The sequence below is a fragment of the Pezoporus wallicus genome, unplaced genomic scaffold, assembly GCF_028554395.1.
Source record: "Pezoporus wallicus isolate ANWC-B61680 ecotype Strahan unplaced genomic scaffold, APGP_CSIRO_Pwel_v1 contig_7545, whole genome shotgun sequence".
Classification (NCBI taxonomy): Eukaryota; Metazoa; Chordata; class Aves; order Psittaciformes; family Psittacidae; genus Pezoporus; species Pezoporus wallicus.
Window position 1 is genome coordinate 8949995 of NW_026642398.1, and position 21796 is coordinate 8971790.

General features: G+C 45.2%; 1 protein-coding gene and 1 long non-coding RNA gene across 20 annotated transcripts in view; one reads left to right on the forward strand and one right to left on the reverse strand.

Annotated features, from left to right (window-relative positions):
- Positions 1 to 12446: 12446 nt before the first annotated feature.
- LOC130610109 (uncharacterized) lies at positions 12447 to 16355 on the reverse strand. Of its 2 annotated transcripts, none has more exons than XR_008974958.1 (3): positions 16234 to 16355; positions 14779 to 14924; positions 12447 to 12568 (listed from the first exon to the last, which is right to left on the reverse strand). It is a non-coding gene; the product is annotated as an uncharacterized LOC130610109 (long non-coding RNA). The 2 variants fall into 2 exon arrangements; XR_008974959.1 differs by lacking the exon at positions 16234 to 16355 and adding an exon at positions 15621 to 16088.
- Positions 16356 to 18194: 1839 nt separating this feature from the next.
- MTSS1 (MTSS I-BAR domain containing 1) overlaps positions 18195 to 21796 on the forward strand; it is a 126373-nt gene continuing 122771 nt past the window's right edge. For 10 of the 18 annotated variants that reach the window (XM_057429684.1, XM_057429693.1, XM_057429688.1 and 7 more), the window contains exons 1-2: positions 18196 to 18501; positions 18619 to 18746. In XM_057429684.1, the coding sequence (XP_057285667.1) occupies positions 18675 to 18746 (72 nt within the window). In that variant the 5' untranslated portion in view covers positions 18196 to 18501; positions 18619 to 18674. Of the gene's footprint in view, positions 18502 to 18618; positions 18747 to 21796 lie in introns of all 18 variants that reach the window. The other 8 variants (XM_057429683.1, XM_057429692.1, XM_057429685.1 and 5 more) reach the window with 1 other exon arrangement.

Here is a 21796-nt window from a genome sequence, read left to right on the forward strand (position 1 = left end):
TGTGAGAACAACAACCAGGTCAAACTCTGCACAGGAGTAGAAGAAAACCTTTCTGGAACCTGACAAGGTTAGACGTGCACTTGATGGCTACAGACACATTTCTGGTCTCATCCCCAAGTCATAGCTGCTGGTGCCCTCAAGAACTGTGATTCTAGCTCCTCTCCCCACTTGTTACCCCACTTACTATCTAATATACCCGTGTCCCCATTTTATCACTATGTTATACTCCCTCACCCAGAAGGTACCCAAGACAACAAGATACACTTGAATTCTCAGAGCCAAGACCTAATATCTTGACTAAAATGGGCTTCACAGGCAAAGCTAATTTTTGCCTTATTTTCTAGGGGAAATCTCAGTGAGGTTTCTGCTAAGCTTTATCTAGGTATAAGGAGAGCACATCTATGTAATAGAGGAGTCCTCAAATCACAGCGCTGCCCAAGCACGGCCAGCACTGTTCAGAATGAGCCCTCTGATCTGCATATTGATGATTGCTCAGGGAAAATAAAATGGACTTTGAAACCTTTATCAAGGCCCACAATAAAGATTCAATGGAAAGACTGATTCACAGCAAGAAGAAACGTTTCAGAGAAAATCAGTGCTTCACCAAAAGGCACTTCTTGGGAGAACGTGGGCTTCATGTTTAAAGAAAATGCCTTGTGAAAACACGGTTATGAAAGGACATATCTAGTGTTTGAGATATCTGTCAGGCTGCATCAGGTGCAGGTGGATGCTTTGCTTGGTTAAGCCAACATGACCGTCCTTGTAACACTGGCCTAAATCCACAAGAAGAAACTGCAAACCAGTGCACATCACAGCTGAGATTTCACGGCCAGCAGCAAAATGGCATTTATTGCTGAAGGGTGACAGTGAAACAGAAACAATCCGAATTTGGGGATAAAAAGCTCATGATAAGCTCATGTGGCTGAATTCTCAGCTTGAGTCCTGTTGGGGTTTGTCAGTTTTAATGAGTCCTGATTTCTCTGGGTAAAGACATGGTCCAGAAGAGAAATTCTGAAGTGCATTTCCATGAGTAATGCATGAACTTCCCACCTTGGCACTGGTTTTCAAACACTAACTGCAAGCTGGCAGGTTTTACCAGAACCAAAGGTAAACGACAAAGCATCATTTGCACAATAAATATATCCAGGTTGTCACTGTAGAGCAGGACTAGGATGGAGCTCCTGAGCCTCACTGATGTTCATGTTATATTAATAGTGAAGGGAAACGAAGGAAGAGGGGGAAAAATCATCTCTCTGCATCAGTGTGTAACTGTGCTATATTTTATAGATGAATGATAATGCTTAATGGCTTCAGAATAAAGCGAGGAGCTCAGGGTCTCCATTGACTGTCACCACTGAGCACTGTAGAGCTCTCTTTTTGATATAATTCAAATCTGTGAAGGTCTATTTCACTCATGCTTCAGCCTCTGAAGGGAGGAAGAGCGTGAGTGGGGTCGCAGACAGAGCAAGAGCAAGTCAGTGAATTTAGAACAAAAATAACATCAGTAGATTGGAGCATGATGTCAGTCTGAGAACCTCTAGGAGAGCTCCTCTCTGCTGCACTCGGGCTGAGTGCGCGCAGGGATGTAAACTGCTCTGAGATTTATACGGGAGAGGAAAGCAGGTGTCAAACGTTGTTATTTACATGAAGTAATTGCATAAAGAAAACCCTAGAATCAGATCTTTGTTCTGCATTTGCAAATGTATTCCCTTAATGATCTCTTTTCAAGCCTTTTGAGCTATAAATAGGTTTGTAAGTTTAAGACCTGGAAATAAGCCACCAGCACTGTGATTGACTATTGTGAGACGGTTCTGTTAATTTGGGGTTGGGGAATGGGCTAGGTTAAATCACACTGAAACCAGCCTGTGCCTGTGTGGGAGGAGACCATGGGTTGGGATCCACTGAGGAGAGGAGGCGAGGAATGAAGGAAATAGGGAAGAAAAGCAACACAGAATCAGCGAGACCAATACGATACATGCCAAATATTGAGGTTTTTGAAAATAAGCAGAGATAAGTATAAAAGGTCTGTGTCTGGCAGGATAAAAATAGTTATAGGTTATGTACACAGAGGAAAGCACAAGCAAATAGACTTCTGCTGTAGGAATTTCTTTATGCAAGTGACAAGGACCTGTGTTTCTTGCAGCAGAAAATGTTACACCACCAGTCGATGTCTTTGTAATAAAGGGCTAGCATGGTCAAGGAGCAGCAGCACGTGAGAAGTGGTGGCGATGGAAATCAGCAAGTCTGTAGTAAAAGCCATGACACCCACTGGAAACGAGGTAGGACACAGCTATGGTTGTCTATCCTCCTTTTGGCTGACATCAGCAAGCTCTGAGGGCTCAAATTGGTGCTGAGGTGAAGTGGCACTGCTGAATGAGGATCTCTTTTTCCCCCAGCAATCTGGAAATGCTCTGCTTATCTGGTCAATGACACAGACTCCAGAACTGAGGACATCCTCTGCATGGAGCAAGACAGCATCTGAAAGGAATGAAGCAGACTGCTAAAGCATACAGCATCCCACTGGTGCTTCTTCCAGGAGAGGAGACCAGCCTTTAGGCTTCAGACCCTTATAACTCACAGAGCAAAGAACTGAGCAGCTGTATCACTAAGGACATTTCTAATAACCTGTAGCATCCCAGATGCACTTTGGCCAAAAACTGTCTGAAAGGGATTTCAAAGCCATTCTCCTCCAGAACTGCTCACAGGAGTAGAAGACTCAGGTCCACAGAATGGCCCAGACTCCTGCTGAAGACACCAAAGCAGCTCTAGTGACTTCTGCAGGACACACTGTGCTTGCCCTTGGTTTATCATCTGCCTCCTCCATCTTTCACCAATATTTCTAATGAAATTTGCTCTTAACTACAGCTACCTGATAGTATTTCCTCTGCATTGCACCAGGATTCTGCCTCTTGATGGGATGAACAAGTGTTTTGCTTGTGCTAAGTGAGATACAAGGGCCCAGTGAGGCAGGTAGAGGTTATCGGAATTAGATGGCAATGGAACAAGGCAAGGGAAGGATGTTCTTTCCAGCTTATATTTGTCTTCCTTTTCTGGCAATGATCAGTTCATAAGGCCCTGCCCAGACTCTTAAGTTATTTTAATACCAGTAGGTCAGAGTTGCTTCTTTAGTCTTTAAGTACAGAGAACAGAGAAGTTACCTGCCTTTATACCCTCATGTGGTGAGTCCGCAGTGGAAATGGGAATATCTCTTGAGCATCCCACTCCTGTGCAGCTGCTATTTGTCCCAAAGGACACAGCCAAAACAGCATGACGGAGGGTTTGGGGGAGACAAAGAGGGACACCTCACATCACCACATCATCGGAATGTATAAAGGTATACAGTGTACAGAGGACCACAGCCCTATCTTCTGCCAGGGGTTTCCCAAAGAGCTGATCAACCCTACTAGCAGCAGAGGTCTCCAGGGGGATATAGACCAGAACGGGGAAAGGCAGGCAAGGGCTGCTTTGCTGCAGGCTGGGATAGGGTCGCAAGGGAGCTGCACTGTGGGTGCCTGGCTGCTGAGAGGACGGTGCCGTGTGGGCATATGTGAGAGACTGGCAGTGGAGACAGATGTTGCACTGCATTATGCCGACTGAGCCAAGGTGTTCACATGCACACACTGATGACTCTGTCCAGAGCCCCTGTGGGAGGCAGGTTTGTAACCGACAACTGCTTCTCACTGCTGAGTCACCCCTGCCTGGATACACTCCCTGATCGCAGGCCCCTTACAGGGTGGTGAAATAATGGCTCCAGAAGTGCTTTTGAAAGGCAGAAGTGAAGAAATCAGCCGAATTCTCCCAGGAATGGGAAAAGAAAGTGGGGATGAGGAGAGAGGACTTCATAGATGTGGGTGGCTCATTCTTTGGACCATGCTTTTGAATCTCCAGTGTCTGGTCTCATTTGCTGAGAAGTTGAAGGCTGTCAGCTTGGGATCCTCAGATGTTCGAGTACCTCGGAAAATCAGGGCACTCATGTCAAAGTCACTGTGCATTTAAGGAAACGTAGGCTCTGCATGTTACATTAGAAGCCTGTTGTCAATAGCCCCAGAGTTACATTAACAAATGAGAAAATACTTGTGCTCTTTCAATCATCAGAACGGTGCTTCAGAACTTCACTGCTGTTGGAAAGAGCATAGGGAGTGAAACGCGGTGTTAAACCCTACTGGGTAACACATTCCTTAATGGCATTTTTAAGGCATTCTACACTGGCAATAAAATATAGGAAGAGGGAGAAGACAGCACAGCCTTCACTGAAAATGGAAGAGGGGAAAAAACAATCACAAGAGCTTTTCACTGATGTGGGCTATGGCATCACTCTATCTGCTGCTCAGAGCTGACTTTGTTTCCAAAACACACACAGCACAAATCCAGCACAGCAAAACTTGAATAACTAGTCATGGTCCCCTAGATTTAAATAGGTTGCCAGCTCCCTATGGAAAGGGACACTAAAAATAACCAAGTCTGGATCACTGGAATATTCCAGATGTCCCTCAAATAAACCACCTCTGCAGAAACATTTGATTTCCAGCAGTTTCCCACTGAAACTACAAAGGTCTGGTCATGGTGCCCAGTGATACATGAAACTGTTGATGCCATTCTCAGAATGATTTAGGGGTATTTATTTGTTGTTACCCCTTGAGAGAAGGATGTGATTTATCACAAAAGAATGGTGAATTTCACAGGACAGTACCAGGCTCCATATGGTTGTGATAGAAAGGCCAGCATGGAGCAGGCAATGCTTTGTACAGTCCTGGAAATGTGAAATTCAGCCTCCATTGAAGTTGATTCCAAAACTCCTGTTGAATTCACCAGAGCCAAGTTTTCCTCCAAAGAATCCTTATGTATATCTTAGCTCCCTGGAGCTTTCCTTTAATAGCAATGTTTTTCCCATGGGACTAGAGAGGAAAAGAATGGGAAGTGAGGGTGCGTGGGAGACAGAGGAATCAAAGCTTCCCTCCCCCATCATTTTCATGGGAAGAGGCTCCTGATTATACTTCAGGTGTCCATATCTCCCTGTTTTTCTCTACCTTTCGCTCTTCCAGGTCTCAGCCCTTCAGAGCAAAGGAGCCCAGAGGCAGCCTACTGCCTTGGCCTGGTAACACTCCACCACTGGCTCTTCTTCCAGTATCTAAAGGGGGCCTATAAGGATACTGGAGAAGGACTCTTCATTAGGGTCTGTAGTGACAGGACAGGGGGTAATGGGTTAAAACTTAAACAGGGGAAGTTTAGATTGGATAAAAGGAGGAAATTCTTTACTGTAAGGGTGGTGAGGCACTGGAATGGGTTGCCCAGGGAAGTTGTGAATGCTCCATCCCTGGCAGTGTTCAAGGCCAGGTTGGACAGAGCCTTGGGTGACATGGTTTAGTGTGAGGTGTCCCTGCCCATGGCAGGGGGTTGGAACTGGATGATCTTAAGGTCCTTTCCAACCCTAACTATTCTATGATTCTTACTCAGTGGGATCAACCAAGTGCCTCCACAGCATTCTGCTGCCATACACACATTTACACTTAGTCTTAAAACGTTGAGAAGACTGACAAGTGATGGCTTCACTGCTTTGGGCCCACAAATGAAGCGAAGATGATGACTTCTTCTTCCAAGTGAATCCTGCTGAAGGCCCAGCTTACAAATGGGCTGAAGTGGGGCTCTGGCTGAGGAATCCTACTCAGATCCATCACCAAGTCCTTCAGCATGTTGCAGCAGTCAGTGCTGAAGAGGGAGAAGGAAGAAACACAACAAGGTATACGTGTGGCAGTCAGTTTCTCATGAGTGTCTTGCTGTTAATCACAAATCACCAGAGCCTGATTTAGTCCCCAAATAAGAAACTTCTCTCTTTTTTCCAGAATGTTTTGATTACAAATTATCATTAGTCTTGCTGCCTATAGAACTGGCCAGGTCTCTGACTTGATACCGATGATAATCTACACGCAGGCTGTCCGCAGCCAAAATATATGTGAAATAAAAGCAGTTTCTTACTTTGGTGACAGATATTTGCTATTTCAGTTGCACGTGAGCAGTAGTGCTTTTGAAAGATGTGGTGCCTAGAGATTCAGAAGATGTTTTGCCAAGAAATCAGTGCCTGGGGAAAAGCTGCCTGCAGTAGCACAGCTTTCAGTCCTCCCCTACTCCCTTTGTAAGGTTTTTTTTGTCACTTTTGTTTCGGGAATTTCACCATTCCCACAGCTTGGGGAAGAAGGGACAGCTGCTAACAGACTGCAGCAGGCGAGAAGCAGCACTGTCTGTCACCGAGACCAGATCCCACCAGCCAGCTGACGGTGGTTTCCTGCTTCTGGGACCGGCTGGAGCAATTGGTTTGTAATCCGATTGAATGTTGGCCAGAACACAGCCTGGGAGACTCAGTGCTGAACCATTTCCCTTTGACAGCTGGCAACGATTCATGGAGCGCAGGAGCGCCCGCAGAGCTTTCCACTCAGAGGTGGTACAGGCTTTCACAGAGCTTGCCAATGTGAGAGGCACCTGCTCCTGCCTCCCAGCTCCCACCTGCAGATAAAAGCATCAGTGTCTCTCGAGACAGAAATTTTCCTATCATTTGTGAAATGTAGCAGCCCCCAGCATCCAAACCATCCCTCTTTTTCTTTTCTTCTGTGTCTCGATCGCTTGCAAAATGTAATTTAGTTCCAAGGACTAAGTTGCTCCAGATCAAGGCATGGAAAAGGCATAAAATCAGCTAAATCAATGCAGTGCCATATTTACAAAATCCTCGTTATTAGATTTTGCATACAATATGCTGTTACGACAATAGACAGCTCCTCCTCCCAGCATCGTAAGTGGGAGACCTGTCACTAGCATCAACAGAAAGTGCACCGAATCCTGAAGAAATAAAATAGCCACCTGGCAGGAAAAGGCTCAGCCACTACATGGACTGCAATGGTAGAAATATCCACTCACATCTTGAAAAATTATGCTCCAAAAGCTCTGTTTTATTGGGATATCGGAAGACAAGCTGACATAGTGCTCCTAAGAGCTTATGCTGTAGCAGCCATGCATGTAATGTGCCCTGTGTGTACAGTCCATGTGAGAGCAGGAGGACCAGCTTTCATACCATGCGTGGCACAGATGCATTGCAAACCACCATTTCTCCTTGGCACACTCAGCTTCTTGCCTGCAATGGAGAGATGGGACAGAGAAGGAAAGCAAGTCCAATGAGTGATCACAGTGGGAGAGAAATAACAAAATCTGGATGTGTATTTCCTATTTCTTCTTCTGTACCACTCAGATTGCATTGGCAATCAATGCATGATTACTGTGAGGGAATAATATTATGTTCTTTGTAAAATTACATCATCTAGCTGCATTTAAGTAAATTCATAAATAGAAATGGGGGAATGGAATATATTTATTGCTCTGGCCCTGATAAATGTTTTAAATGCACTGCTTGCCATCTTTGCATTTACTTTATTACTTGGAAAGCTCAGTACCTTTAAGAGCAAAGTTGCTGAATTCAACTGGAAGTTAAACTCTTGGCAGGTGACAGACAAACCAGCTCACCAGCTTCTCATATTACCTTATTTTTAATCCCTTGGTGCCACTGCAGTGCTCTGCAGTATGTTTTGTAGTTCTTATACAAAATTAAAACACCAACATTTTTCAGGGGGATACTGTAATTCAAACAATTTGAATACAAAAGCTTCTCATAATAGGCTCTCCTTCAAAAAAATATCACAAATATTGTCTATGCTGCCAAATGATCCATGCCTGCTTAAAACATCCCACAGCTTCCAGACCCCCATATCTGATCACATCGCTCTGCCTGCCTTTGCAGCCTGGGGAAGATGGGCTTTGCAGTGTGCACTGAGAAGTGGGGAAAGCAAGTCAGCTGTCATCTTCAGGAGCCCTGGGTGGGAAAGATGGAAACAAAAGATCTGGCTGGTTTGTCCCAGGGTAAGCTCCAGCTCAGGCTGGTTCTGCTCAGCTGAAATGCAGCCCTGTGACACAGGCACCGAATGTTTAGGTCTGGTCACCTGACAATATAGCAGAAGTCAGCCAGACACTGGCTTTTGAGGCTGCTGGTCTTGTTCTGATGGAGTCCAGGCCCTCTCCCTAACCACAGAAATGCTCTGAAGTCTTCAAGGAGTGGGAAAACATCTTGTACACACTTGTTCCTTGGGCAGCTCTTCTCAAAACACAACCCTGTTGCCACCCAGCTTTCCCATCACTCCCTCCTCTCACCCAGCGCCGTCACTCAGGCTTCACTGTGTGGCTGAGGATCTGGCCCTGGCAAGACTGTGGATGTAAAAGAAAGATTGCTTTTAATCAGAGCTTAGTGAGGGAGAAAAAAGCAGTGGTGAGAGGTGAAAATGGGGCTGACATCTCCCCAGACCATCCCTTGTCACAGTCATGCTGTCAGCAAGAGCACTTCTGAAAACACTATTATTTTTATTACCTCGGGAAGGAATGCATCAGCCAAAGAGCATAGGGCAGGGCTGTCAGAGCTCTCCTCCTGTTTGCTTTCCCCTTCTTAGAGAAAGATGTCTCCTGAATCCAAGGAATCCCTCACTTCCCTCAAGACACTGGTCTATAGAGAACTCTTTTCATAATTCTAAGAAATTAACAAGTGCCAATGTTGTATTTTCATATATCTCAGAGTAAAGTCGCATTGATTTCCCTTGCTACTGCATTCTTCACCTTGGCCTCCAAATCCTGCTGAGTGAATTACTATGTTTATTGCTTTGCCTTGCAGTATTTTCCCACTTATCTGAACAATCTGCAAGAAAACCTGTCATACGTGGCTGAATGACTGGTAGGACTGTTTGCCCTGTCTCACCAACACCAAGCCAAAACCACATCCTGCATCCCGTTGGGATGGCTCTGACGCAGCGCACAGGGGTGACTGGTCCCTCTGAGGCTGCAGTACCCTTGTTACAAAGACACAAGAGACAAAGTTGGAGCATTTTAGTCTGAATAATTCCCTTCAGAAAGCAGTGTGCAGGAGCAGAGAACAGAGCCTGTGGCTCTTCATAGTTCAGAGCAGAAAGGAGGACAGGAGTTTATCCAGGGCACTCTGTAGTACACCAGGTTCAACCAGAGAGTCTCTAGGTCCAGGCAGCTTTTTCCCTTGAGCTACTGAGGGAGGCAAGGCAGTGCACTACCATGCTTCACCATGCTGCAGGATGCTGTCTTTTCTTGATGCCTAACACTGTCACATGAAGCAAGCACACAGGACAAAGTTTGCCTTCCGGGATCCTCTGCTGGTTTTGACTCTGTAGTGCTCTACAGCAAGACTGCAAAGATGAACATTCCCCTTTATGGGTAATCTCAGATGTACCTTTACAGCTGTTAATTTTTCTAGAGGAAGAATTAGATTTGCCAATCTAATTTGACTCTAGTGAAATTTTAGAGGCAATTAAGGGTTTGGGTTTTGGCTTTTTTCATTTCCTATCTAATACAGATCAGCAGCTACAAAGACACTTTCATACTATCAGCTGTGCTTCTCAAACTGGATGAGTGCCCTGTTAATCATACACCAATGGAGTACAGTGTGGACGTCTCAGACGGCTGCTGTCAGAGGTCCAGGCCTACCCTCGCTCTGGGGCCCTCTCTTTATCTAATAAATTGCCCTCCCCACTCTCTTTTGATGTACTGTGGAGCGCACAGTGGAGATGCAAGGAAAGGAGGGAATGGAAGTTGCACGTTTTCTCTTCTCTTCAGGACAGTCTATGTTTGAAACGTGGCAGGATTTCTCAAACAGAGCAACATAATGAGGTGGCAGGGAAGGGAATATTAAGGCAACAGATTTCCCTGGGAAACCCTCTTTTCCAGAAAAAACATCAGAGGAGAATGCTACTCTGATTAACACTCATTTGCCCCTCTGTATTTTTTACCTCCAAGGAGGGATATAGGGCAGAGCAGAGACCAGGGAATGGCAGCCCCGTCACCGAACCAGCGCTGCAGCAGAGCTGACAGAATATCTAGGTCAGTGTGTAGCAATTCTTTGCAGATGAGTGAGATCTACAGAGCCGAAGGCCAGTGCTGACAGCAGAGCCAAGCGCTCCTTTTGCAACTGAAGGGCGTAAAATCTGCTCCCCCTTTCAAGCAGAGGCAGGAGGGGACCCTGCACTGCAGCCTCCGTCAGCAGGAACTAATGCCCGTCAGCCTTGCTCACCCATCCCTGCTGGCGAGCAAGGCTGGGGTATCAGCATTGCCATGGTATTCGGATATAAAAGGCCAAAAGATGTGGATGTCAACCAGTACCCAGATATCCAGGGAGGATATTTTTATATCTGAAAACTGATGTGGAAGCTCTCTTCTAAAAGATGACGCTTTGCTTTTTCACACGAGAGCAGCATCAAATGTTACCCAGGAATAATTTTCATATTTGAAATGTCCTCACTTAGCTTTGAAATGTTCTGCATTTCACACAGGTCTTAGGAAAAGTTTGTGCACTTAAACACTTGTCTGCCAAATATCCCACTCGGCCTAATGAAAGGTATTACCTCTGCCAACAACCTTAGAGTCCTCAAGAGAGACACAGCTTTGGAGACCAGCACACTGCCATGCACAGATCATGTTACAGGTTCTTTCTCCCTCCTGCTGCTGTGCCTCAACCCACTGGGACAAGAGCATGAAAGGATCAGTGCTTTCTCCATATATCATCCCTGAGCATCACTAAGACTGGCAGCTGTCTCTCAGCATTTGTGCTAAACCCTGGGTCTGCTTTAGAGGTTGATTGATGCAGCCATAGCCTTCAAAGTCAAAAGACACCATTAGATCATTCTGTCGGATAGCACAGGCCATCAGGATTTGTGCTAATTTCTGTTTTGTTAAAATGTGTCCTTCAATAAAAGACAGTCCACTCTTGATGAGACAGCACAGAAAAGCGAAGATCTGTCATTTCCCTGTACTGGCAGAAATTTAGAAAGTCATTCAGGAGGTTTATTCTTGGTTGTTGAAAGCACCAGGTGAATTTTCCTGATGATCTTGATTCCTGGCAGAAGAATACGTTGAATTTTGAGCTCAGGACTTAAACTAGTAAATGTTGATGCCAACCAGCTAACTAACTTGCCCTGCCACTGCAGATTTAAAGACATACTACAGAAGAAGTGCCTTCACTCGGGATTTTGAGTGGGAATATTGAAAAAAGCACAGTTCATTATTACAGAATAAAGGCAGCTGCTTCTGCATGCACTGAAAAAGGAAGGTGGCTGTTAACATGAGGATATGGGGGCACAAACTATTTGTTATTTGTATTTGGGATGATAGCTCCCACATTATAGGTGTTAATCTAATAATATTGACCCTAATACCAGTATGCTTTGTCTGAACAAGTCAGCCTAACGCAGATGACTCCTTTGTTTATGCCATAGAAGAACTTGCTAGAACAGCATTTTTTATTATGAACATTTCTGCCTAAATCCTTCATGTTCTCATGCTGGATAACTTCCTCTTCAAACTGGTATTATAGGGCAAAGAACAGAAATATCTGGAGTAGAAAACTCTTTTTATATGGGCACATAATTATGTGGGTACAGCATTTGATAAGACATAAGGAATTCACACCAATCTCAGATCTGTGCATGCATCCCTCCCTTGTTCCATTGAAATGACCCCATAAAGTTAAGTGCAGGGATGGCTGTGCGCAGTCTGAGTGATGCAAACAAAGGCATGTTTTCAAGAGCATATAAGGCACATCAAACTGTATTTATTTAGTGACCGTGGTTAGAAACAGATACAACTTTTGTACTTTTTCAGATTGCAGACATTCTACATTGAAAAACTGTCTTCCACCACTAGCTGCTGTATAGGAATATACTCACTTGGGGCTAGCAGAAAGTAAGAAGGCAAGAGGGACCTCCTGTAGTGTCTGTATGTTTTGCATCCTGCCAGTGTTGCACACATCTGCCTGCTAAGACAAAAAAAGAAATCTATTCTGTGGCCCAGACGGGCTTACTCAGAGTCTGGTGGAGTCTGGAGTATTGCAATCCACATGGTAAAACCGATAGAAAATGTTACTAATCAAAGACTTGGAAAGAATATGAAGAAGAGAGAGAACAAAACTGTCATTACCCACTATTTGGGCTGTTGAATCTGGCCTATTCATAGTAACACACCAAGTGTATCTATCCAATTGCAATAACGAGTGACAGCTGACTACTTAACAATTAGGTTTTCCTTCCCCACCTCTGAAATTAAGGTCATACCCTTTTCTATTTACTTTTGGGATGTGGTAAATTAGAGCTTTGGCTTCATTACAAAAATTAATTAAAATAGTCTCACAATGGCACCATTCATCCCTGTGCTTGTCCCTCCCTGCAGTGTGTCCTCATGTCAGCTCTCTTTGGGTTTAGTCCCAAATTCCAGTACGTGCTAGTCTGCCTGTATTATTTGGACCAGTAGACTAGATTTTTCTTTCTGTTCATTTTCTTTGCTTCACTGGAAGTCTCCTCTTGTTTCTAATTCTTCTGTTACTTCTTTTTTTAGAAGAAACTGTACACTAGAAGGCTCTCAGCATGATCTGATGTCCCCAAAGTGCTTTCTGGAGTTTGCAGCTTGGACTCATAGTAGACACCTCTACCTAACAATTTCTGCTCACTGACATCCCAGGTGTCTGGCTCTGGAGAAGAGGATTAGCATTCAAGTTGTTTTCACTAGTATTTCAGAAACATAAGTAAAGAGATAGGAAAAAGAAAAAGCTTGAGTATTCCCTACTCACACAGAGCTGGAAGTCTGCCCATTGAAACATGCTTTATTTTTTTACTAAACCATTTCTTTGTGAATGCAACGCTTGTTTTAAAGGCTGGATTTATGGACTGGCAAAAAAATAATGTTTTCCTTTATAGGAGAAAGTGTTGCATTATGTTTCACGTGACTGTGTCCTGAGGTGGTTCAACACATGGAGTTCTGTGCGTACCAATAAATACGAATCTCAGATTTCAGGAATAGTGACCTACTAAAAATTATTGCTTGATGGGAGGTACAGAAGAACTCAGTTTCATTTTACATCACACCTAAAGGGGAAATGGCCAACAACAGTTTGGACAAAAGTATGTGCTGGAGATAAAGCACAACAGGCAACTCTAATACCTACAAACAAGAAGGAATAAAAGTTGTGGTGGAATCACTGTCCCTGGAAGTGTTCAAAAACCATGTAGACGAGGCCCTTAGTGACATGGTGGTCTTGGCAGTGCTGGGGAACAGTTGGACTTGATGATCTAAAAGGTCTTTTCTGACCTTGTTGATTCTCTGATGTGCAATTAAGTCAATGTTGATGTTGCTTTAAAGAAGAGAACATGAGATATTTGCAAAAGTGACATCTATCATCATAGGCTTTATTTTGTCAGTGTTTAAGCATGTCTGTAACTCCAAGTATAACCTGATTATTTTTTTGTTCACTTACTGCTTGTCTACATAGGTGCATTCAGGAAATTTTATTCAAATCAGTTTAGCGTGTGACTTTAAAACACATCAGCTAAATAGCTTTAAAATGTGAAAGTGAGCCCTGTCTTTATGAGGTGAATGTGTCCATATCAGAACCTAATATAAGGTAATGAAGCCAGTTTTCAAGAGGGCTCACACTGACAGTTCTGGATATTTAAACCCGTACTGGCTGTAGGTGAGAAACAAGAAGGAATCTTCTAGGGAATAAGCATGGGAATGGTTATGCAGGCTGCCCCTTCTCCATGAAACACAAAAAGGCAGGATCCTCCTCTGGGCTAAAATTGTCTTTCTTTGCAGGCTTAGTTTTCAGCCAAATCAGGTCCCCTTGGGACCCATCATACATATGGTTGTCTGAGCTCTGGTGCTGGTGACATGGGACAGTGTAGGAAGGAGGCCATGGCTGAGCAGTGAGCGTGGAAATGCACTGTCGGTGCTACTGTGGACTTGCTCAGGATGAAAGTGACCACATAACCTCAGCTATGGGAACCCCACTGGTCACTTATTGGGGTTCATCATGCCGGAGTTTTAAGAGCAGTAACAGGAGCATTGCTTGGAAGGAGGCGATAGACCTGAGAGCCTTTTTCTGAATCTACCAACCTGAGATGGCAAATGTGAGCAACAGCATTTCACATTCCCATGACCGAAAATCATGGCCTATCTGTAAAGCCCTTGGTACACTACGCAAGCCCTCATTTTCGGCTTTGTGCCTTGTGCACAGAGATAGCTTGGGTAAAGCCTTTTTTTCCTACTTGTTAGTGAAGGGGGGGAGTGGAAAACTAATACAGCCCACTAAAAGTAAGCATCTTGTCCTCTATGTGCTCTGAATGAATGACATCCCATGTTGGACTTTGCTGAAAATGTATTGTTTTTTCTTATGAGCAAAGCTTACAGCTGAAAATGAAACCGCATTGATATTTTGCTGCAGAGTTGCTGCCTGTAGGTAGGCTTTAGATGGAGCTGTTATATAGAAATCAATCCTGGTAAAGCAATAGCAGCTGTTATTTTGCCAGCAAGCAGCAAGCAGAAGTGATTGCAGAAGAACCCCCACTACAGCAGTCCTGCTTAGTAATTTAAAAACAATTGGGGGCATAAAAATAACCCGAATATAGATGGAGAACCACAACATTGTTATTTCTTATGTTTTGAAACCAGAGACTAGTGAAAAAAAAGTGAATTCTCCCTCACTAGGTCCCCATCTCTATGTATGACCAGTGAATTAATCCTCTTTAGATATAAGACAAAGTTTTCACCAGTGATAAGGAGGGGTGACTATCTAATATTTGTAATGCTGTTGGGACAGCTGGCTCACATGGGTTCTGGTGGGATTGCTCCATATTTCATCAGTTCCTTTCGTCATCTCTCTGGCTGTGTTGCCTGCTATCTTACCTCTCCATCCAATCAGGCATTGTAAAATGAGCTCATCTTCTTCTATGGACTGAGCAGGGTTGTACCTGGCAAGCACCTTGAGGACTGCATGAAATCACGTCAGGGACTCCACCTCTTGGAAGCTCTTGGGCTCCTTTTCTCTCAGTCTATGAAGAGGAAAACACTGTCATCCTTCAAAATAGAAATCATTATTAGAAAGCCTCAAACAGGGACAGGATACTGGTTTCATAACAAAAAAACCCCACCAAATGTACATTTGTTTTTCAAGTTTATTAATACATTTTAAGAAGGCTTAAGGATGAAAGATTCTGTGGCAATGTAATGCAGTATTATAATATTAATTTGCATCAATTTCTTAAAGAGATAATTCAATTAAATGGTTCAGCCTTTAGCAACTTCTTTTTAAAAGCCATATCTCTTTTCGAACTGTCAACCACTTGAAGGAAGAGCCCTTGATTCCCTCTTGATTATATGCTAGATGAGGCAATTTTTCCTTGGGGAATAACATTAGCTAAATTAGGAACACTGTAATTTAAAGGTGATTAAGTACCTTTTGTGATTGTTGTTCTATGACTTCAATCTGATAACACTTAAGTGCATGTGTAATCTAGTCTTCCACAGGGCTACTCGTATTCATAAGTGGGTTTAAATCTGTGTAAGATCAGGACTTAAATAAGCACCACAGTTAAATGTTTTACGGCACGTTAACAAAGTATACATTTGTTCTTATTGCAATGACATTTCACACTTGTGGTTGGTGCAAAAACACTCAGAATGCTTTTAAAAACTGGGATTTTCATTTACAGGAGAGGAAAGCAAGGCATGGGAATGTGAATAAATACGTTCTGCTCCACTGGCAAATCTGGGAACACAGCGTGGACATTTGATCCTCATGGATTTGTGCCTGGTTCACTCTGTACCTTGTACTCTGTACCTTGGTGCTCAGGGTCTCAGGGTGGGAGGAGGAGCGGGAACAATCCAGACCAGGCAAAGTGACCAAGTCATTGCTCAAGCTGCCCACTTCTCTCTGGAGAAATTCCTTCTTAGCCAGCAGCCCTCTCGTGGTTTCAGTGGAATAGTCTTTTTGTCAGCAGAGCACCCAATGTGTTGAAGGATGTCAGAACATGGGCTACTATTGTGCCCTTGGCAAATTTTAAGGTTGGCATCTGTTGGAGGTTGCCAAGTAAGGTGCACTCAGCCACCCCACTGTTGAGAAGTGGTGCTGGCATTTGCCCATGCACCAGGATATTTTACAGAATGTCATCACTTGGTAATGAAATGTTCCCCAGTAACGATGCCTCATGAACACAGAAATAGCCTTTGCCCATCAGAAAGTTTAGCAAATAATGCTTGCAGGAAGTGATTTGCTGGGAATCAATCAAGCAGATCCCAGAAATAATGTGACAGATGGTAACCCGACGTTACCGCAACATCACCAAACTACTTTTTACTCACACTTTAAACAACCATTTGGACTCAGGTCTTTAAAGAAGAATGTTCACTCTGTCACTCTACAGCTGGTTGAAGCTGAATTGAAAATTCTGTCATTAAAAGTCACTGAAAGGCAGTATAAAATTAAAAGTATGAAATTTCCTTCAATGCCAAAGGAAAAAAAATTCAGTTGTCAAGACTCTATTTTGATGCCTTTAGGTTATGTGCCCTTGCTTTATTTTTAGCTGTGTTATGCTACAAACAAAAATTCTCAAATATAAAATTAACACAATCATTATTCCAAGTGATACGTACAATGCGAATTTAACAAAATAGATGGTGAAATGACAAATACTGGAGAGAACAAACAGGTTTCTGTTCACATATTCGTTTTCCGCACTGTGAATATAAAGTTTATTGAAATCATCATGTCTTCATTTTTCATGACTAGCACCTTCTGAGAGAAAAATACTCCACCTAAGCAGTATTGTTAAGGTCTCTCTAGGCTGTGCCCTGATGCACTCAAGTTATGGTAGTTTAGCAAGTTATCCATCATAACCAGTGGTGTGCACAGCTTCACCGTTTGAATTTGCAAGGTAAAAAAACATTCTCTTACACTGTATGCCTAATTTGCTTGTTATAATTTATTGAGGCTTAAAATGCTTACTTCATTTTCCTGCTGTATACCTGCACAATGTTTTGTCACTGTATGAAGACTTGTTGCTTGTTACAGCCCTGATTTATTAACTAAAGCATTAATGCAGTCCTTAATCCACAGCTTTTTCTTTATAGCAGGAGATTTTTCTCCCTCCTATCCCATGTGCATCATGCACTCTGCAACCTTTCACAACGGGAATTCTCATTCCCCACAGAGGTTAGCCAAAATACTGCTTGCACTAAACCAAGGATCATCCCAGAAACGGTACGGCTGAAGAAAGCAAAGTAGGCCACCAACATTCCCTGCTGAACTGCTGGATGTGACTCTGTCCCAGGGGAACACTGTCACACTGGCTGTGTGACAGCACCTAAGCTCTGCATGTGATGAGAAGGTATTGCTACCACAGGCTGTTGGGGTCATTCACTGGGCTCGTCGTTGGGAGCAAGGGTCTTACAGAGCCACAGAATGAACTGCTTGGTCGGACTGGGCTGAGGTGTTTTCTCCCTGCAGTCAAGTGGGGAAAAGCAGAGGGGAAATCACTGCAGCAGCCAGTGCTGCCGTGGCCCCACTGCAGGCAGGGCACCTGCTCAGCCTCTCCCTGCAGTGCTACATCAACATGGAGAATGCAATCTGTCACATGCATGGCTTTAAACTAGAAAAAGGTAGATTTAGATTAGATACAAGGCAGAAGTTCTTCCCTGTGATGTTGGTGAGGCACTGGCACAGGTTGCCCAGAGAAGCTGTGGCTGCCCCATCCCTGGCAGTGTTCAAGGCCAGGTTGGACAGGGCTTGGAGCAACCTGCTCTAGTGGAAGGTGTCCCTGCCCGTGGCAGGGGGTTGCAACTGGATGAGCTTTAAGGTCTCTCCAGCCCAAACCGTGATTCTATGTACCTAGGCGTTTGCAGGGGGTGAGCTGTAGCCGGGGTGCATGCATAAATATGCAAGTATGACTATGGTGTTCTGCAAAATTTGGCACAGTGCATGTGAAAACTGGATTGCCTTAAAACCCCCTTGTTTTTGTGACTAACACCCTTACACATCGCCTTGCGTTCCTGGGCCAGGATGAATGAACAGCCCCACAGTATCTGCAACTGAAGCTGCTGTCACTGCACCACGCTGGGCTGTATCTTCCGTTGCTCCTACCTCCGCCGGCTGCTTCCAGCTCAGCCGTTCCCAGCCGGTGCGCTGAGGCAGCTGGTTTTCACATAAAGACCCGAATTTGGGGCAATTTCGGTGAATGTCACCACTAAAACCCCCAGTTCCGCCGGGCGCTCTGGGGGACGGGACCCCACTGACAAACACCGGGGTGACGAAGGGATACAGGTTTTCCTCTGTAGTTTCTCGGGTGTGCGTGCGCATCTGCCGCGGAGCTGGCGGGCTGCGGGCTGCCGCTGCGCTGAGCTGAGCTGAGCGCGTTGCCGTGCCGGAGGCGCGGGGGGCCGCGGCCGCCGCCGGGGCTCAGGCCGTTCCGGGCAGAGATGGGTTTCGCGGCTGCCCGTGCGAGGGAGGACAGTGGCCGCTCGGCCCCGAGTGCCCGGGCGGGGAGGTGTGTGTAGGGACCGCCGGCGGCAGCACGGGGGTTTGGTTTTCCCCCCGTTCTCTCAGCTTTCAGAGTGTAGCAGGCAGGGGTTCAGGTGCGTTGGGTGTTTTTTTTTTTCCCTTATTGCCTCCGTCGGCTTGTTTGCCCCCTCCCCTCTTTTCTGTTTCATTTTTACGTGAGGTGGAGACCGGGGTGTCTCATTTTTCTTCAGCTCGGTAGTGAAATTGCAGCAGTTTGTGCCTCCTCCAGTGTGCTCGAGCGAGGAAAATGGAGGCTGTGATAGAGAAGGAATGTAGTGCTCTCGGAGGGCTCTTCCAGACCATCATAAGCGACATGAAGGTAAGAGACAAGGCTCTGGGGAAGGGGGGGGGCAGGTGAGAGGAAACCTCTCCCGACCCGATGAAACTTTGCCCCATGCGATGCAGGCGCATTGGGGGGCAGCGGTGGCAGCGTGACCCCCCACCCGTCCCTGGGCTGCTTCTGCCAGCGACCCTGCCCCAAAGCTGGGTGCGTGTCCCTTGCCGGTGAAGGCACCCTGGGTAAAGGGACCCCTGGTATATACCTCAACCCCATGGTTTGGGGCTTTCGAGTTGCTTGCAGGACACCACCTCTCCCTCCCTCCTTCCCCGTATTCCCTCTCCTCTGATCAAACGTGCAAGCTGTTATCTTGCGCCAGGGTCAGCGTTTTCCAAACCTGTCTCCTTTTATTAAATCCCTTTCGGTGTTTTATTTTGGGCTGTGGGACTGCTAGCACAGATCAATGCAGTGCGGTGGGAGCGTGGTGTGGAGGAGATGGGCATGGTACATGTCAGCCGTGGGGTGGGGCTGGAAGGGGCGAGGAACGGATGGATGTCTGTCCTGATGGGCACGGTGGAAAGAACGTAAATCTCAGCCTGGAGATGCTCAAAAGTTGGTGCGTGCCTGGATTAAAATTGCTGCTCAGTCGGTTATGTGGTATTATTTTCATGCTGTGTATGCTCATGGGGGTGGTATTTGCTTCTTTCTGTGCATGAATGCAAAGGTCTCAAGTTGCCAGGTCTCTTCTCTTTACCAGGCACCGAAAATCTCGGGCACCACTGACCCCTTCTGCCAAAGAGTCTCTCTGGGAGTGGTGCTCCCCGTCTACCCTTGGCAGCCAAGGGCACTTGTGCAGGGTTTTCTTTGGGTGAGTGGGTGCCTCCCGCCCTTCGCTCGTGGAAATAAATAGCGCAAAAGCCTTGCTGTGTTGTGCCAGTCATTCCTCCGCCGAGCCGAAGGGCTCAGGGCGCCCTGCCTCTGGCGTGGCCGTACTGCAGAATACTGCAGTGTTCCCTGGACAAGGGCAGCTTGTATTCCTCCCAGGGCCGGCTGGGAAGGATGCAGTTGTTGGCAGATGTTGGGGGATGTGTGAAATAATGGGGGGACCGCGTAATGTAAAGGTAGTGCCCATGTGTGTTGTGCTTCTCCCAGCCAGGGATACGGGATTTCTGTGGGTGTTTTAAAGGGTCCAGGGCTTAGGAGCAGGGAGGGCTGCAGGAGAAATTGCTGCCAAACAGTGGTGGAGGAGGAGGACGGGATCTGCTCTAGGAGGAAGCCTGGCAGAGGTGAATGGCTTCTAGTGTATCTTTTTTTTTTTGGGGGGGGGGGGGGAGGTGTAGAGAAGCTGTTTGCACTAGAAGTTAATTTCTGGCAAGTGTTCATATGCAGTTTCCTCTCAGCACATCTTAGGATACATTTAATTAAAAGCATGGCTTGTCAAGAGCAGGCAGATTGTGGAGAGGAGGGGGAGTGTGTATGTGTGTATCTGTCAAGACAATGCTGCAGTCCTGGCAGTGGTGTTCCTCAGGCTCTTAGTCCCTTGTATTTTTGATAATGACGACATTTTAAAATAAAACAACAACCCACCCCCCAAAAAAGCAGGAAACAAACACAAATCCTGGAATCGTTTTAGTGGGCTGTGCAGGGAGCATGCAGGAGATGTTCTGTTCCAGATAAAGTGTGGTTTTGGGCTTCGGCACAGAGGGACACCAAGTATGTTTATTCTCTGCTTCTTTCCATAAGTGATGCATTTGGTTTATCTTGCTTTTAAGCAAACAGGCCTTTGCTGTGTGGATTTATTTATTTATTTCCTTTACACATGGTTACTTGCATGGGTGTGCTGCTCATCCGACACAGGCTGATGTGAGCTTATGGAGATGGGCACAGGTGTGAATATTTTTTCTCTTAATGCTCCATAGTAGTGGAACCTGTTCTGTGGACTGGCAGTTACTGAGGGGGCAGGTTTGCAAGCAGTCACAGCAGATATTTAGCAGCGTGGTAGTTGTTAAGGTTTACAAAAATCTGCTTGTTATTTAGCATGAGCAGAAGAAATAATTCTTACCTGTAGCTCAGTTTGATGCAGCTAAGGCCATGCTGCCACTGAGGTGCTCTAGGATCCTTTGTGACTGCTGCACAAAGGATTGTGACAACTTCTAAGAAAGAATAGCTATTTTTGATAGCTAACTAGAACCTTTCCACTAATGATACCTTTAGTAGTAAAGTGAAAATTAGCATTTGAAGTGCTGTTTCATGTAGCTGGGTCTGCGTGGGCAGGCTCCTGGCAGGCTCTTGGAGATGTTGCGTAGGGGTCTGCCCACACATACCAAGTGCACTATCTGTGCCTATTTCTCATCACCGCTGTGATCAAGTCCCCACATGCCTTGCAGTGCTGAGGGATTTGCTGCAGCATCTGCCTTTTTTTTTCCTTAACTAAATAATTTGCAGGATCTTTTTATCATACAGATTGCTCCACCTTAAACCTGGTTGTAAAGATGGCAGGGTTAATCAGCGGAGTATTAAAATGACTCAAGTCTTGCCAGTGGAAGCAGATGGGTGCTGGAGCCAAGGTGATGAAGATCCAGTCTGTGTGGAATGATTTTTCTCTTTGTTCACAATAACACAGAACTAGCTCAGGTGTTAATTTTGAGCTCTCCTTCATCTTTACAAGGTTACAGAAACTGGAATTAGAATTCTGAGCAATGTGGTTGTTTCAATTTGTCTCTGGACTGTGTTAACTTTGAAACTTAATGAGGGCAATTTATGCCAGTGTGACTTAACACATCACATTTTTTGATGGCAAGATTATCTCTTGCTGTCTGAGGTCTCTTGAACTGGCTTTAATATTTTCTCCAGAAACCCCAAATTTCTCTTCATCCTCCACCAAAAATAGCTTTGTGGTTAATACTCAACAAAACAAGCTCCAAAATAATTTGCTGTAAAGCCTGAAGTGATTTGGAGAAATGATGTACTGTGTGCAGTTCTGATGTCCTCAACATAAGAAGGACATGGAGCTGGTGGAGCAAGTCCAGAGGAGACCACAAAGATGATAAGGGGGCTCGAGCACCTCCTGTATGAAGAAAGTTGGATCTGTT